The 16,678-nt window shown below is 41.7% G+C and overlaps 1 protein-coding gene across 8 annotated transcripts in view; it reads right to left on the minus strand.

Annotated features, from left to right (window-relative positions):
• Positions 1-1,113: 1,113 nt before the first annotated feature.
• SPATA6L (spermatogenesis associated 6 like) overlaps positions 1,114-16,678 on the minus strand; it is a 30,931-nt gene continuing 15,366 nt past the window's right edge. For 4 of the 8 annotated variants that reach the window (XM_067315641.1, XM_067315643.1, XM_067315642.1 and 1 more), the window contains 6 exons: positions 14,585-14,693; positions 13,676-13,719; positions 10,871-11,064; positions 6,191-6,284; positions 3,607-3,723; positions 1,114-1,608 (listed from right to left, as the gene is read on the minus strand). In XM_067315641.1, coding sequence (XP_067171742.1) covers positions 3,637-3,723; positions 6,191-6,284; positions 10,871-11,064; positions 13,676-13,719; positions 14,585-14,693 — 528 coding nt within the window. In that variant the 3' untranslated portion in view covers positions 1,114-1,608; positions 3,607-3,636. The remainder of the gene's footprint in view (positions 1,609-3,606; positions 3,724-6,190; positions 6,285-10,870; positions 11,065-13,675; positions 13,720-14,584; positions 14,694-16,678) is intronic. The other 4 variants (XR_010886869.1, XM_067315646.1, XM_067315645.1 and 1 more) reach the window with 4 other exon arrangements.

Raw genomic sequence — 16,678 nt, forward strand, 5'->3', positions numbered from 1 at the left:
CTCACAGAATTTACTTGTGCTAATAAAGTCAGTAAAGTAAATTCATATATGTGTTACAGTAGTCAAACAAAGAGTCTGTAATTCAAGCTCTAAGTCTGCAGAAATAAAGTTGTCATTAGATCTACATACTGTGGATATGTGTACAGACTCCAAAACAGGCAGAGTTTTGAAACAGACTTTTTCCTTGTAATGAACTCAGAGGCTTTTAAACCAAAAAAGGCAGGTTTTATCTAAAAAGAAGCTAGGATCATTCATTTTTTCAGATTTGGAAAATTCAAAATGACTAGGTAGAACAGAATGGAAATGAAATAACTTATAAATAGCCCTCCCCTTGAACACTTTGTCCTTCCATGACAAGTCCTTGCTTGCCTGCTTGATTTCCGTCAACTGAATGGCTGCATTGCAGCAATCCCAGGTCCACAGAAAGTTTATTTCTGTCACCCCAGAGATCTGCTTTCTGCTCCTGCCAGAAGTCTTCCCTTGTGCCCTAGGCTACCAGCTCTTTCCAGTGAAGCTCCCCAGCCTTTTTAAAGAAACATAATGTGGAATGCTCCCTTTCACACGACACATAACCAAGAAGAATGTCTACATGAAGCAGCTTGGAAGCTCCTTCATCTAGAAAACTTTCATCTGAACCAGAACACCACCATGCAGGAAGATTTGAGCTGAGATTTGAAAACACTGTAGCTATGCCAGTGCAATACCACACTCACCAGCTTCTGTGACTGGTGTTAGCTGCCCAGCAGCAGCTTGGGTGTTTCACAGCCGTCCTCTGTTTCAGCATGGCATCAGCTCTTGCAGGACATGCTGGTGGGTCCACATCAACAGGTACCACTCACTGCAAAAAGCTAGACTTTGCCAGACCAAGACCCTGGCAGAGCCAGTACTGTTTTCTACACTTTCAGCATGAATTTCCCCTCCAAAGCTCAAGGACTTCTTTCCGATGTCTGCATAGGACATATGTTTGTGTATATTTTCTTTGTGGCAAGCCCCTGTTACTCTGAAATTTTGTTCTTATATGACAGCATAACTGGTGTTTTCCCAGAAAATTTTACATTTAATTAAGTTAAAAGCTAAAAGATTTTATTAAGTCATTTAAAATAAATTCCTGTATATTTCTCAATTATTTGAAATATTTTATTAAAGGGCTGTTTGAAGTATATGTATTAAAGATCCACTTCAGGTAGCTTTTTTCAAGGAGGCGGAGAAATGCATGAAAGTGATTAAGCAAGTAAAGGGCCTTTTTTTATGAACATACATTGAGAAATATAACCCTTTCAGATCATCAGTTCCAGCACTGTAAATTTTTAGTGGTAATTCTAAAAGTGCAAACCTAGAGAAAGTAGAGACCAAAGACAAGACTCAAAGACCTGCGTTTGCATTAATAATAAGCTAGTAAGTTCACACCTCTGTGAGAGTTATATTTGAGCCCACAGGTAATCATTTAATCAGACATTCTTATGCAGTGTCAGATAGAGTAGAAGTCTTGCTTTGAGAAAGAGAGATAACACAATAGCAAAGAAACCAAATCACTGCTCAGCTGGAATAGAGGCATCAGTCTCAGTGTGTTCTTCAGATCAGTATCCAGGAGTCACTGTGCCGTCCCACCTACAGAAACAAGAATAACTTTACTGCCCAAGAATCAGAGTATCTGCAAGAGTGCTTTATTAACAACACTTCTGAGCTATGGTCTCTGAGAAAACTGTTTAAGAACAACCTTTGAGAAACATATTTTTTCATTAAGTTTTAGGACTCCAACATAGATTATCTCGATGCGCTTTTTTAGAGTTACCAGAGACTGTGTCACAAAATAACGGAAGACAACTAATCCTGTGGCCTTAGTAAAATGACATTCCCACTGAGTTTTAAGTGAGTTTTGCATAAGTGAGGACCGTATGACATAGCTCACTGTTTCTTCATACTCTGTGTTACCTCATGTCAGCCATCTCAACCTGACCAGGCAGAGAGGATCCAGCAGCTCAGAACACAGTCCAGACTCTTTGTTTCCAAGAGAAACCATGTGAGGAATTGGTCATGTGGCAAGCATGTTACGCATATCACCACACTATTCAGGACACCACTTAAGCAATTGTGTAAGCAAATGGTCAAGACTTTACTATCTTTCTGCAGATCCACTTTGTACCTTGGACCACAGAGCCTTGTAGGGGCAACTCAACAGATAATGGCTGGTGGAAAAGCATTGAGTCAGGTAGGATAAAGCAGACCTTAAAGCCAGTAGCTTTTAGATGTTTCATATTCACACAAAACAGGGATCGTACAGTTGTAGCCTCCAAGATGCTCTGGTTCCTTTTGCATAAATATGACCATTAGTTCTGCTGATGTCACTACATTATTTTTGAATTGTAGTGGAAATCAAACTAGTAAAAAACTCCATTAGACAAAGACTAGATGTATGCCCTATGGCACAGAGGCAGAAAAAAGAGGAATTCCCTTCACCTGCAATTTGTCTGGGCTGCAAAGGGGTAGAGAGAGATAATATGAGCAACTGAGAATAGTAGTGAAAAACCTTGGGACATAGAAATTTCTGGGCACTATTATATGAAACAAAATATAACACTCCTCTCTCTCTTCTTCCTTCCTGCCATTTAGCTTTGGTAAAGCTGGCCAACTCAGCCCTCTTTTTGCACTTTTCACTGTCTGACTTCCTAAATTAGTCCATATCACACTTAGAAGAGTGCCCAAAACTCACTAGTATTTTCTGCTGCATTTCCACTCATGAACAGAGTTCCTAAAGGGGTCGGGAATGAAACATATTATAAAAAGGTAAGACTATTTTAGTCAGAGACAGCAGCCACCTGGCACCTCCTAAAAAGTTTAAGAATGCTCCAGTAGCTGTCAGCTGTCTTGACCTTTTATATTCCTCAGAACTTGATGAATATTTTAAAATGTTACCATTGTCAGATACATCGAGGATGTGTTTCAAAAATAAGAAACCTAGATCCTTTCATCAGTGTAACGCAATCTGGGGCTGTAAGCCATTCTGTTGTTCATTCCTATTGGATTATACAGCCTTTGAATAACTTTATGAACATAAAATACTACACATGCTGCTCCTACAGACTATCAACTAGCTCACAGTTTGTCAAGCTGTTGACAAGAAATGTTACTCCTCATATAATGTTTTACAATACTGAACTCTACAGTTTTATTTTTAGTTCTGTTTCACTATGAATCTTCCACTGAAGAGTTTTTAAAGCTCCTGGCTGAGATTTTCAAAGGAAACCAAGAAAGAGGATGGGGCCAGCCTCTTTTCAGGGGTGCTCAGCAATAGGATGAGATGCAACAGGCACAACTGAAACACTAGAAGGTCCATCTAAACATAAAGAAAAACTTCTTTACTGTGAGGGTAACAGAACACTGGAAAAAATTGCCCAGAGAGGTTGAGGAGCCTCTGTCCTTGGAGATATTCCAAAACTGTCTGGACACAATCCTGAGCAATGTGCTCTAGGTGACCCTGCTTGAGCAGGGGGTATTTGACTAGAAGATCTCCAGAGGTCCCTTCCAACCTCAACCCTTCTGTGATTCTGTAATCTTTGATCTGGAATAAATTCAGAATATCAAAAGAAAAAGATTTATGCTGCTTACCTTTCTGATAATAACTATTTAGCAATAGCTTCATTCCCCTGAGTCATTAGGCCGGGAATTCCTTAAAGAGACAGACCTTCTTTCAAGGACATCATCAATTTCATTCTTAGTAGCTCCCTATAAAAAGCACCTCAAGTTAACTTCAATGTCTGAGAAGAACCAATAAAAGTATCTAGTCCAATGTCAACCTTTCACTTCTTTCCAAAAGAGTTAAATCTGTTCAGGGCAACAGACACTGTGCTCTGTCCCTTATAGTCTTCTCAACAGCTGGAATGCCTTAGTATTAAAATTCATTTAAGCAGATAGTGCAAGTAATGCCAAAGACAAGACATTCACTGGAACTCTGTCTCCATCTAAAGGTTGTGACAAAAAATATCTAATATACAATAAACTAGACTAATAAATGAGCTACATTGAAAACAATAGGACTCTTTGTTATTGCAAACTTTTTGTGATCAGAAAAGTGTTTTAGGTACTCAAGTAAGTTGAAATCAACATTCCCAAGGGAAGCCGAGAGTCAGAGGACAGAGGACAACCTAGAAAAATACTCCTCTGTGTTCTTCATATGTGACAGGGCAATTTTCAAGATCAAATTCATCCCTACATAAAATCCACTAAAGTAGATAGAACTAAAGAAAGTATTAATCTGCTTAGGGTGAATGTGGAAAATGGACTTCCTCATCAGAAAAGATCAGTGCTGGTGGAAAAAAAAAAAGCTGTATGATTTCATCAAGAACATTGATCTTTGGTGTTTGAGGTGAGATACATGGTGAAGATAAGAAAACTGCAATTGCTATCACTGCTAACAATTAGACAAACAACTGCTTCGCCTGGTGCAAAGCAGAATTATTCTCTGTCTTTCGCAGGTACCTTTTTCTAATAGCAGGTTGGCAGTTTTTGTTGCTGTCGCTCTTGTGTTTCATAGTTGAGAGTGAAAATAAACTCTTACTTTCTTAAGAGGATTGGCACATAGTGTTGCTAAGTGAAGAACTAGGGCTTCCAGTTGAGAAGGCAAGCTAAATGCCTACGACAGTAAGCACAGCGTATTACTGGAAATGCATTCCTGCTGCTGTGGCTGAAGTAACTGTTGCACAGTTTTCCACCTCCTCGCAGCCTCCAATTCTTGCTAAACAAGCTTATGATTGGATATTGAGTTTTCCCACTGCTCTACCTAAGGAGGTAAACAGATTAAGAAATGCCGCTCCAGGTGCTGAAACAAAAAGCTGTGGGAAGTATCACTTGAGAGCCTGTTTCTTGACTGTGTAACTTTCCTCGGGTTGAAGCATCTAACCCTATCTCTTCAAACCCTTTCACTTGTAGCTAGGCAGGGAGCTGGGAGCCACATGCCTATGTGGCAATTGCCAGGTGTAGCAAATAAACAGTCTGCAGACCTAGAAAGTCAAAGGAAACGTTAATGTCATTTCTGAACCTCGCACTGGGCTAGCAACACTGACTAATTCATCCTCTTTCATATGTTCCCCTTCTTTCTTTCCTCTAGGGTGGTTCCTTCAGGTTAGTGCAAGGCTAAGGGAGACTGCAGACGTCTGCATAATTCCAAGCCATGAGCAGATGCTACCAATTAGCAAAACAATTGCAAATTATCTCAGGGAAATGAAGGGCCTTATCCTGAAAGCCTGACGCATGCAAGATCGCCTATCTTCTAACTCCTAATTATTACAGTCGTTTTGTTCAGGCTGCTTTACAGTCAGAAAGGCCCCTGCTGTTGCCTGAGGCGGGCCATTCCCATTCACATCCTTGGTAGAAGAGGGAGGGAGCATCAGTGATTCAGATTTATAGCCCTTCCCTTGCGTGTGAAGTAAGTATCTTAGGCTTGGATTTGTCACTGATTCTGAAATCAACGGCAGAGTGAAAAAGCCTTGTGTACGTCCATGCTGGAGCGGCAGGGGTGCTGTAGTAGCCATTTGGGAAGACGGGGCAAGAGAGACACATGGTTTGTAGGGAAAGGAAATGTCTTGACGGACCAACTATTACTACCTCGGCTGGAAAAAGAGAGCAAGAAGAGCGCAGTTACTATCATTCAGCAGTTCTTTTGTCAGTAACAGTATCTAGTGGGCTCCTGCAGAAACAGCTGGTGAGTTGCTCATTTCTGAGGTCCCAAATGCCATTCAAAGTTAACCACAGCGGGATCAGTCCAAAAAGCTTTTGTGCTTCAGTAGCTATCTTCCTCGTTTCAGAAGTCTTTTGCAGTTGTTAGTTCCTCCTGCCAATTTACTACAGCGTGGCAATCCAAAAACTGTTTTGTTTTTCACTCTACATTGTGTTCATGTGCTCCATCCCCTTCCTTCTAGTGCCACAGGCGCCACGCTGTGCTCATTCACGAGTGGGAATCCAGAACTTCCCTTCCGACCTCTTGTCTGTGGCACTCAGAGGCAAGGGAGCACTCCTTAGTCCAGACTGGGCCAGACCTTGTGAGGTAAGTAACTGGCTACCCAAAACTGAACCGGCACATTTACGGGCCAAGGGTAGACTGGTAGACAGATGGGCCACGATCCTGACATGCTGGAACTAGGAGACACTGTCACATCATCACCAGTGGCTCTTGAACTGCCATACTAACACTCACAGAGGAAAGCCGCTGCTTGGCCTGTGCTGAGGTGAGGAGACTCCGCACCCGCTCGTTGATCTTCTCCCAGCTGAAATCCACACCGGAGTGCAACCTACCAGAAGAGACCAAACAGTCACGTTCCAGGCCCCCTCTGGGGTGAGAATGTTTTCTCTTCTTTGTGTACGCTGTATCTGATGCCTCATTTGTCATACCCTTTCCAAACCAAATCAGGATGATCCCTTCAGCCCCTCAGATCAAGTCACTGAACAGGGATGCCCACAAACAAATTTGGCTTTGTCCCTTTCCTCCTTCAGGCTGCTTATTTCTTCCTGCCATTTTCTTCAGGCTTCCTATGCCCAGTGCCTCTCTCGCTCACTCCCCTTTCCCTCCGCTCCTGTTCCCCTTACTGCCCCCACGACTTCCTCAATTTTCCATCTCATTAAACGCTCTCTGCCCTCTGGACCCGTGCTCCCTACCTCATTCTTTCCTCTACTCCTCTCTGCCTCTGCTCATCGTTCATAATGTCTCGTCCCCCACACCTCTGTCTTCCTTTTGTCTAAACTTTCTCCTCCGACACCGTTCTCTCCTCTCATCCGATCTCTTCTCCTGGTTGCTGCCCCTGCCCAAAGCAAAGGCTCCACAGGCCACACGCACCGCTTCTCTTTCCATGCCAGCAGCACTGCCCTCCTGCACAAACTGCCTCGTCTACCCCTTTGGAAGGACACAAGACAGACAGCTCTGCCAGGCAGCTCAAAGCAAAGTTAACACGACCACCAGAACTTCCATGCAGTTTGGACATACGTGCCACGTAAGAGTTTCATTGTCTCCGCAGCCAGATGCTGGGGCCTAAACACAGGCAGCTGCTGCCGTTTTAGGCATCACAGAGCAACCAACCTCCCAGGCAAAGCAGGCAGATGTGACATAAGATCTACAGGAGACCCACGCCCTTCCGAGGGAGCAGCAGGAGCCCACACAGGGTAACCCGGGGCATCTCAACGGGCACCAGGCTCCGGTGCTTCGTACCTGAACCCCTTGCCTGGCTTCCCATGTGCTCTGCCATTACCTTAATCTCCAGTCGTGGCAAAGGTCATGAATTCCCCTCTGGCTCAGCGGTTGATTTCTCAGGTGGGCACAATGCCTCCTGCAACCACCTCACCGAAATACTGTGGGGCTTAGTCCAAGCAAGAGAACGCCCAAGTGAAAAGCAAGTTCTCAAGACCTGGATGCTGGAAAAAGCAGCATCCAAGTGCAGAAAAGTGCTGCACTCAGCACCTTTGTGTCCGCTGTGTGCAACAAATCGGTGCTTTCCAACTCCAGCAACAGAAAACAATCTTACAAAGCTAACCCGCAAAGTCCCAAACCAACAGATTAAATGCCGGCCTCTAGAAAATAAAAACACACAAAGCAGTTTGATCCCTTAAGAACAAGGCGTATTTCCAGCACCAGCCTGACTGTCCAATGCACCTTGTTGCAGTCCTGCAGTACAGCACGACGTCACCAGGTTTCCCCTCTTGGCTGCCGTCTGAGCAACGTAAGCTTCCAAGTAGTTGTGACTTTGCCACAGCAATAAAACAGCTTAAACGAGGAAAATTCTTAGCAAGCCAGTTGTGAAAACTGGCTGAGTAATTCCTTCACTCAAAGATACAAGCAAATTCAAGAAGTCGTGGGGGCAGTAACAGGAACAGGAGCAGAAGGAAAGGGAAGTGAGTGAGAGAGGCACCGGGCATAGGAAGCCTGAAGAAAACGGCAGGAAGAAATAAGTAGCTTGAAGGAGGAGAGGAACAAAACCAAAGATACAAGATCCAGACAAAATACATACAAGCAGGAGGAGCGCTCACACTTTTGAAGAAAAGGCATCACATTTACAAAAAAGAGGCCCCTTCACAAAAACCAGCTTTTATTGCTCCTCTCTGCATTAGCTCGTGCAAGTTACGGGTTAATGGAAACCTTCTCTCAGTGTCTGTGGAAGTGGCATAAAAAGCCCATCAGCTAAGGGCCGTGCTGAGGTTAGTTCAAACACGTAGCTGAACAGCTACAACTTATTCTTGGGGCTTCTCCACGCGAGAGATTCAGCCATTGTTTTCCTAAATTCCAAATCAACCCTAACGTCTGGTAGGCATCGCTAATGTTGATCAAGTAACCGTGCAGCAGACAGCCCAGAGACAGGGACTGCACTGAGATGCTTGTCGTGCAAGAAAACCAATAACCAATAAACAATAAAGGGAAGGGTAGGTGGTTTTGATCATATTCAAAAGGAGGCCAGAGTACACATAAGAGACCGCTAAAGACTGCTCTGTTTTAGAACCTGCTGGATTATATAGTTAAAGGCTTAAGAATCGTCTTTTGTATTTGCCTGATCAGAAGAAATCACAGCTCTGTAAGTCAGTGTAATTAACACGTCCTTCCGCAATATTTAGCAAAATGATTTGCTCCATGCAGACTGATAACCACGTAGGAGATGCATTAACAGGGCTGGGAAGCTTTTCCCGTGTTTCTTTTAATCCGCTTTACAGAGAAAATGATTCACTGCAGCGTCATTTTCATACGGCACGGAACTGAGAGTCAAATAAAGAAACTCAAGAAAAATCAGTGTTCCTCCTTTCCCTAGGTAAAAGAAAAATATTTCGGTATCTATTACACAAGCCTACAAACAGAAGAGAGAAGATGTATGACCAAGGGGTCCACATCCAATGTGGAAAACAGGCACAGCCAGATGCAGAGTGGTCAGTGAGAAATCAGTCCTCACAAAGGGACTCCTCTGGCAAAGCATACAAGCGCTTCTTTAAATTACTCACGAGTGTTCCTGTTATTTCACCACAGTGAAATCGGGATTACGTGTGTTTCAGTGCTGGACTGAGCTCTAAAGGAGTAGAGATAAAAAACAGCTTTGAAGGAAGGACAGTCCTAGTATGCCTACGTGAGCGTTTGCATGATGGGTGTGGAAGGAAATAAGCATTCCCGGTATGCCGGTATGCTTGGCCTGCTAAACGGAAACTAAAGCTGCCCCTGGAAGACGGTACGTACGTGGGGCAAAGCTTTGTTACTCGGTGCCTAGCATAATCCTGCTTCGCTGTCATCAATGATTATAGATGCTCTTCTCAATTTTATTAGGAAAAAACAAACCCTAAAAACCATTTCTGACTGCTGCGACCCCTGTAAAGTGTACAGCTCTTCCATGTCTTTGAAAACCACCTGGGTGAGCACAAACTTGAAAATCCGCAATGCAAAGTGTGGCCATCAACAAACTGCTCCGACCTCCAACACGCTTGTTCTGCAATGCAGGGCCAGGAGACACTAGAAAAATTATTTGTCTTGTGATTTTGGACAACAGGTTTCCCCATCCGAAGCTTTGCCAAAATGAAGGCACAGTAAAACTCTCCCTCGCACACAGCAGCGACACCGCAAGGGATTCAAATGGGTGCAGTTCTTGCAGCACTTTTTCACACTGCGTGCCCCAGGGTGAGGTTGCTTTCGGGGCTGTTTATGTGGCCTGCCTCAAACTTGACCTGCCCACACGACTACTTTTCTTGCCTGGCAGAGGGAGCAATTTTACATCGGACAAACTTCATTTGAGTCATGAAAGTTTCACGGAGGTAGATGGTGGCTGCTGACCTGGAAGGGACAGAATACTGTTGCACAAAGGCAGCAAGAATACCATACCTACATACGCAATAGCGAAAAGCTCTTGCTCAGCAGCACCGTTAGCGGATGGATACTTAATAACCTGAGTCCCTGTTCGGAGGAATTGGTGTAAACTTGCATTCCACAGCATACCACTGCACACTGAACTCCAAATACGCAATAAAGAAAGAGGAAAATTGAGTTGCCCTAATTACATGAGAACAAGGTGGAAGTCTACCTACTTTTCCTCCCCAAAGTTGAAGGCCAGTTGTGTCTTTTACCTGATTGCTCAGAGTGACTCTTTGTGTCCGACTCGAGAGCTTGGGCCGAAGCAGAGCACAGGACAGATGCTACACGTTCCTCAATTTGGAGCTCGGGAATCCCCCTCCAAACTCCCAGCTCGTACTTGCTAAGAAACTAATCTTGACCCTTAGAGGCTCAGCCCACGGAAACTTCCTTATCTGAACTAGCATTCAGGAACAGAAGGTATCAGGCACCTCCTACACAAAGCGACGGGAAGGGTTGTCCACTTCAGGCAGAGCATGTCACAAACCAAAGCATGTCAAAGAGAAGGGAAGTTGCATCTAAATTCCTCACCAGATAAGGATCATGAGAGCACTCCATAAAATTTAGAAACAATAAATGTGAAAACAGTGAAAAAGAATACATTTCTTGTATTTTTCTACCTGAGGCTTCAGTCATTTGTGGAACTCATCAGATAATGGCAGAAAACTGTTCTGTGATAACGAAAATGTCTCATAGAAAATGATGAAAAAAATATGCATAGAATATAAATCTCACATTTCAGGGCATAAAGCCAACTATCAACTAACAGAGGTTTTTACACCTAGTGTCTGGTACTAGTCAATGAAGAAAACTGCACCATAGCTTTTCTACATACCCATACAATGTAATCACTTCCTGAATAATTGCCACAATTTTTCCACTTAAATTTTTCTGATAATCATAAATTCAATTTGCCCAAAAAGACAGAATGTGAATTCTTCTGGTCATTCAACCTGTACTCTCACAGCACAATGTTGTTCAAGTAATTGATTTTGATTATGAATTTGTAACCTGTATTGAAGAGGAGAGGGACTTCGAACAGGACTTGGTGACTTCAGGCGTTGGGAGGTTGCAGGTGAAGCTGCATGGTGAAAAGCTAAATGCCTCCAACTGGGAGAACACTGTGGGTAACTGAAAAGTTCATCTGTTTCAAGAGATGATGAATCATGTTCAGAAGCAGCCTGTTCAGCTGGTTCCCTGACAATCTAAGGAATAAAAAAGCAAATAGCTAAAATTGACATTTAACATAGAAAAAGGGGGAAAGAAAGAGACTGGGGAGAGAAAGGAAGGTAGAAGTCGTTATCCATTTTACTGAAATGAAGAATAAGGGAACTATTAGGGTTAAACTGAAAATTCATAATGTCAAACTTACAAAATGTAGGCAGACCTACTGTGAGGCACATGAAATGGAAGCCCTTAAAAGCGTGACCATATTTACAAAAACAATCAGAATCCTTCATGCTGATGAGTGGCTGACAAAAGCTAATCAAACTCATTATTCTAGCCAGGAATCATTTCATTTGTAAAGGGGTAATATGCCCCAGGCAGACGAACAAGCTCCTTCTGTCATCACGTACGAAAGATTTATTTTGCTGCATTAGGCTAATGAGCATCCCTCTCAAATAGTCAGGCTGAGCTTGGAAATGGGAGGGAATCAGGAAAGATGTATCACATAGAGGGGCTTTGAGAGGAGTCTTTACAAAACCTGCACTTTCGCATTTGTCAAGTGGGAGTTCAAGCGGATTGTGACTAAACAATGAAAAAGAAATGTATTAGCAGCCCACTCTGTGATGGAATCAGTTTGGATCAGTGGACTGAGGAGAGATATTCAAAGAGTGATCTCACATTTGATATCAGGCATCATTAGCAGCATAATTAATATTTGAGAGAAACACAGTAACATTAAATAGGGCCTGAAAACGTGTCTCCATAACTACTTCAGCAAATCTGCCTTTCATTACATACACGTGTCTGAAATGGCTGCAGGCACAAGGTAGTGTCTAGAACAGGTGATGAGATGTGATATGGTTCACTTCTAAATTAATCTGTCTCCTCTGATAATGTTGACAGCAGGTATGATGTCAGATGCCATTCATCTCACCTAACACTGACCACCTAAAAGTTAGGCATCCAATTCCAACTAGTTATCCATTTTAGTCAATTATGGGAGTTAAGAACTGATAGGGTATGATACACCTCAGTTGCCTTAGATGATGATTTCATGACAGCACGAATCACCATCTTTCCACTGCATATGGAAAGAGCTCAGATGACTAGCTTAGACTAGATGTCAAACCTTTTTTGGCTATAGTTAGCTTAGATGATTCCTACTTCACTGTTGTCCATTAGATGTTCTTTGTGACATGACTGCTGATCCTAATTCATTTATTAATGAACAGACTTTGAAACCAGACAAAATACCATCTGGCTCTACCAGTTCCTTGCTATAAATGCTAGAGTGTGACTGAACACAGCGGATAGTCAGTGAATGATGGGCAGAGAGAATGGCTAAGAAAAACGGACATGAAGAATAAACAACCTTTTCTGCAACAAGTTTGGCATTTTGGTTGGGCAGTACTCAACAAACCTGAACAGTACAGGAAACCTTTCAACAAATAGCTGTACCTGCAGATGTAGAGCAATGACTCCAGACTCTCTTCTTACTCCTGCACCTCTCACCAGTACTGTACACTTTTTAAATATTTTAGATTTGGTTTATTACTGGTGAATAACATACATTTTCTTTGTATTACAGAATCAGAAAGCAAACTTCCCAAATCTGTCCCTTCAATGTGTCTCAATTCATTTCAGCAGAGACCAAAGTCAGGTGAGACAATTCTATCTCTGGTCATTTTTTGGTCCTTTTATTAATATTGGAAGAAACCAGTCAAAACTCAGGCAGAGATTCTTATATGAATCCTTACACAAACAGTGGTTGCTCTCCATTTTCATAGAATCCTCTCCAAACAGCTGACAGATATTAATTATTTTCTGCTACTGCTAATCTGAGGTAGATTTGAAATGATGACTAAGAAGGAAGTACCTGCCTATCATATTGCTATAATGATTTGTCCTCACTACAGCTTCTGTGTGAAAAACCTTTGTACACCTGTCACAGCTACTTCTTGGGTATAGCTGTAATTTAATCAGATGTATTAATGCAGCATATGACAAAATGCTGAACTGGTCTCAAGTCAGTTGAGGTTTTAGTTTGCTAGCAGTGACTTTCCTTAGCAGCTGTACAGGGAATGCTGGACCAGAGGTTCCATTTGCACAAGGAACCCCCATTCATGGCCATACTACATTAGTTTTGCTGCTGTTCATAGTCAAACAAGTTAGACTAGTGCTAACACTGATATATCTTTACTTGACAAGCCTCCAACTGAAGTGCAGGCATTGGCAAAGAGCCTTTTGGTCTTCTATATTTTTAGCTAGTCCTAGACCACTAATAAGTTAGACTTCTCTACAGTTTTTACTAAAATGTGGGCTGTAGATGTCCAGTACAGTTGGGTAGGGAAACTTTCATATAGACTAGCCCTATAATTTTTGCAAAATAAAGAATTTTCAGCGAAAATAATGTGGCCTGAAATTTTTTTTATTATATATATATATAAGATTGCATAATTCTGCAGGGCTTTCATTTTCCCAGAGCCAAATTATTATGTCTCTCACATTTCCTCCATGACAAATAATTAGCCTTACCCATTACCATCTTCCGAACTATCAAATCTCCTCATGGAATTCTTCCTTTAGAATACATAGACTAGACCAGTAACAGAAGAGATGGAATTCTTCACTTGCTTTTTTTTAAATTACCTTAACTGAGGTATTTGATGTTTCGCAGTTATCAAAAGTTAAAGCTAAAAAAAAAAAAAAAAAAAAGGATTTCAGTGACATTATTAACAATTAATTTTACATTGGTACTTTCACTTTCAATACATTACCACTGAAGTAAAAATGAAATCACATGAAATGTTTCTTACAGGGAATGCTCTTTATCAATTTCAATTACATTATGTAGCTATATTACAGCATTTTGATTCAGAGAAACTACCACAGGGCAATTACAACTCTATTAGGCAATAACTCTTAACTTTCTGGGTATTCTAAAGAAATATACATGAGTAAGAAGGATATCTTTGCAGCAAGTTACTTTTCAGAGCAGAAATACACAGATTTTCTTGGATTGTATGGCTTAGTTGTCATTCCCAATATGCAGATTAGATGATGAATATTTTGCATATGACAAGGGGAAGAACAGATGAAGCTTAAAAACTGATAATTTCACACTGACAAAGGTATTCATCCAAAATCCCTTATGTATTTCTATTCATGTGAATGGACTTCATATGAAGACCTTTAAAGGATTCCTTGCTGAAACAACAAATAGCTGGAGAACGAAAAACAACAATAGTCAGTGAAGAACAAAGAAATCAAGATCCCTTTTCCTGAACTGACTTCAAGACCAGTTTTCTTTAGAGAAATATACTACTCAATAAGGGAGAAATCAGTTCCTGGAACTTCTGCCTATTTGTCCCATGTTCTACCACCTTTTTCCAGGTATAGCTGTTCATCCTGAGCAGCACTTTCTTTTGTGATCAGTTCTTCTGAACTGCAAACAGCAAAATCTGACATGCATTTTGTTAAAAGGTTTCTTTGAGATACATGGTAATATCAACAGTGGTATTAGCAACATTTCATTTGCTAACAGCAAATTATAAGTACTTCGTTTCACATGAAATTTGGGAGAATCTCTTGCTGATCTCACACTTTTCTTCACATTACAGTAAGGCAATGGTGAGGTTACTTCACTGAATGATTTGGAACTGTCCACCTAAAAATGAAGAAATAATAGTAAGATGCACTTCTTAACCTACAAAAACTAGGCCTAAAGACACACATTTCCAGCCTTTACCAAAAATAATAAACTCATTCTTCCTCCCTCTCTTATTCTCTTTTTATCCTCAAAAGTGCAAAAATACACAACAGTGGAGAAACATGTACAAGGCACAAGGCAGGCATTTTTGCAAAATAACCTTCTCTGAAAACACAGTTTGCTCTTTTTTTCTTTTTTTTATAATTTCGAAACCAGAGACTTCCCACACAACAGAAAGTTTCAGGACAAAATGTACAGCAAGAAACAAAGTGGCAAATTATTTCTGGAAATTAGAAATTTTCTACTCTTGGTCTCCTGCACTGGTCCTCAACTATTTGCAGTGAAAATAACTCCAAAAGATGATGTCTTCTTTTGTAAGTTAGAGATGTTGCTTATTGTGAAAGGCAGATTCTTTTTTCCTCAGAGAAACTCATCCTAGGCTTGCAAATCCTGCTAACTTCATTCCTACCCATAGGGATCTTTCATTTCCCCACACCAAGCGCTGGTTAGATTAATACACAGACAGCCCTGTAATGCTGGACTGATTGGTCTGGCAATCAGTCACTGCATTTTCTCTACTTTTCATGCTAAAATGTAAATTCTCCCAAATGCCGAGTAGTATGCCCTTGACTGCATAAAAGTCTAATGCCGGATGTGGGCTGGAGCTTTTGAAGTTCGGAATGAGAACAGTATATAACAGTATGTTATGTAAGAATCTGTGTAGAAGGAACCTGCACTTATCAGCATGGATGACTAGGGAACTCCTGACTGAGCTTAAACATGAAAACTAAGTACACAGATAGAGAAAACAAGGTTGGGAGGAATACAGGAGTCATTGCCTGAGCCTGCAAGGATGGCGTTAGAAAAGCCAAAGCTCAGCTGGAGTTAAAAATAGCAAAAGATGTGAAGAGCAACATGAAGGGATTCTGTGAATATAACACTAGCAAACTTAAGGCTAAGGAAAATATGGGCCTGCTGCTCAATGGGGAGGAGGACTATGACAAAGGACACTGAAAAGGCTGAGATACTTAATGCCTCATTTTTCACTGGTAAGGTCTGCTGTCAGGCCTCTCAGGTCCCTGAGCCTAGTAGCAGGGTCTGGGGGAGCAAAGCAGTACCCACAGTAGAGGAAGATACAGTTAAAGATCACTTAAGCACAGTGGATATCCAGAAGTAGATTGGGTCTGGATGGCCTGCATCTGAGGGTGCTGAGGGAGCTGGTTGATGTCATTTGCATGGCAGTTCCCCATTGTCTTTGAAAGGCCAAGGCAACTTGGGGAAGAGTCCTACAGGAAAAACACAAATATTACACCTATCTTCAAGGACAAGAAAGAGGATCCAGAGAATTACAGACCAGTCACCTAACCTCAATCCCTGGAAAGTTTATGGAGCAAATCTTCCTAAAAACCATGTCCAGACATACAAAGAACTAGAAGGCAATTAGGAACAGTAAACATGGATCTACCAAGAGCAAATTACATTTTATTACCCTGGTATCCTTCTATGATGAGATGACTCAATGGATAATTGAGAGAACAGTGGACGCTATTTATCTTGACTTTAGCAAGTGTCTGAGAGGATCTGTAGTATCATTATGGCCAAACTGGTGAGATACGGACAGGATAAACGGACTATAAAGTGTGTGGAATGTTGGCTGGACCACCAGGATCAAAGGGTTGTGATCAGCAGTTCAAAGTACAACTGGTGGCCAGTTACTAGAGGTGTCAGAATAAATAATGTCTAACATCTTTATAAATGATGTAGATGATGGTGCAAAGAGCACTCCCAGCAGGTTCCCAGACTATACCAAATTGGGCAGAGTATTTGATATACCAGAGGGCATCAAAGATACCTCAGAATGCTGGATAAATGGACTGACAGAAATACTATGGAATTCAACAAAGGTAAATGCAAAGTCCTGCATCAGGAGTGGAATAACACCA

This window comes from Apteryx mantelli, chromosome Z, assembly GCF_036417845.1.
Source record: "Apteryx mantelli isolate bAptMan1 chromosome Z, bAptMan1.hap1, whole genome shotgun sequence".
In the NCBI taxonomy this organism is placed as follows: Eukaryota; Metazoa; Chordata; class Aves; order Apterygiformes; family Apterygidae; genus Apteryx; species Apteryx mantelli.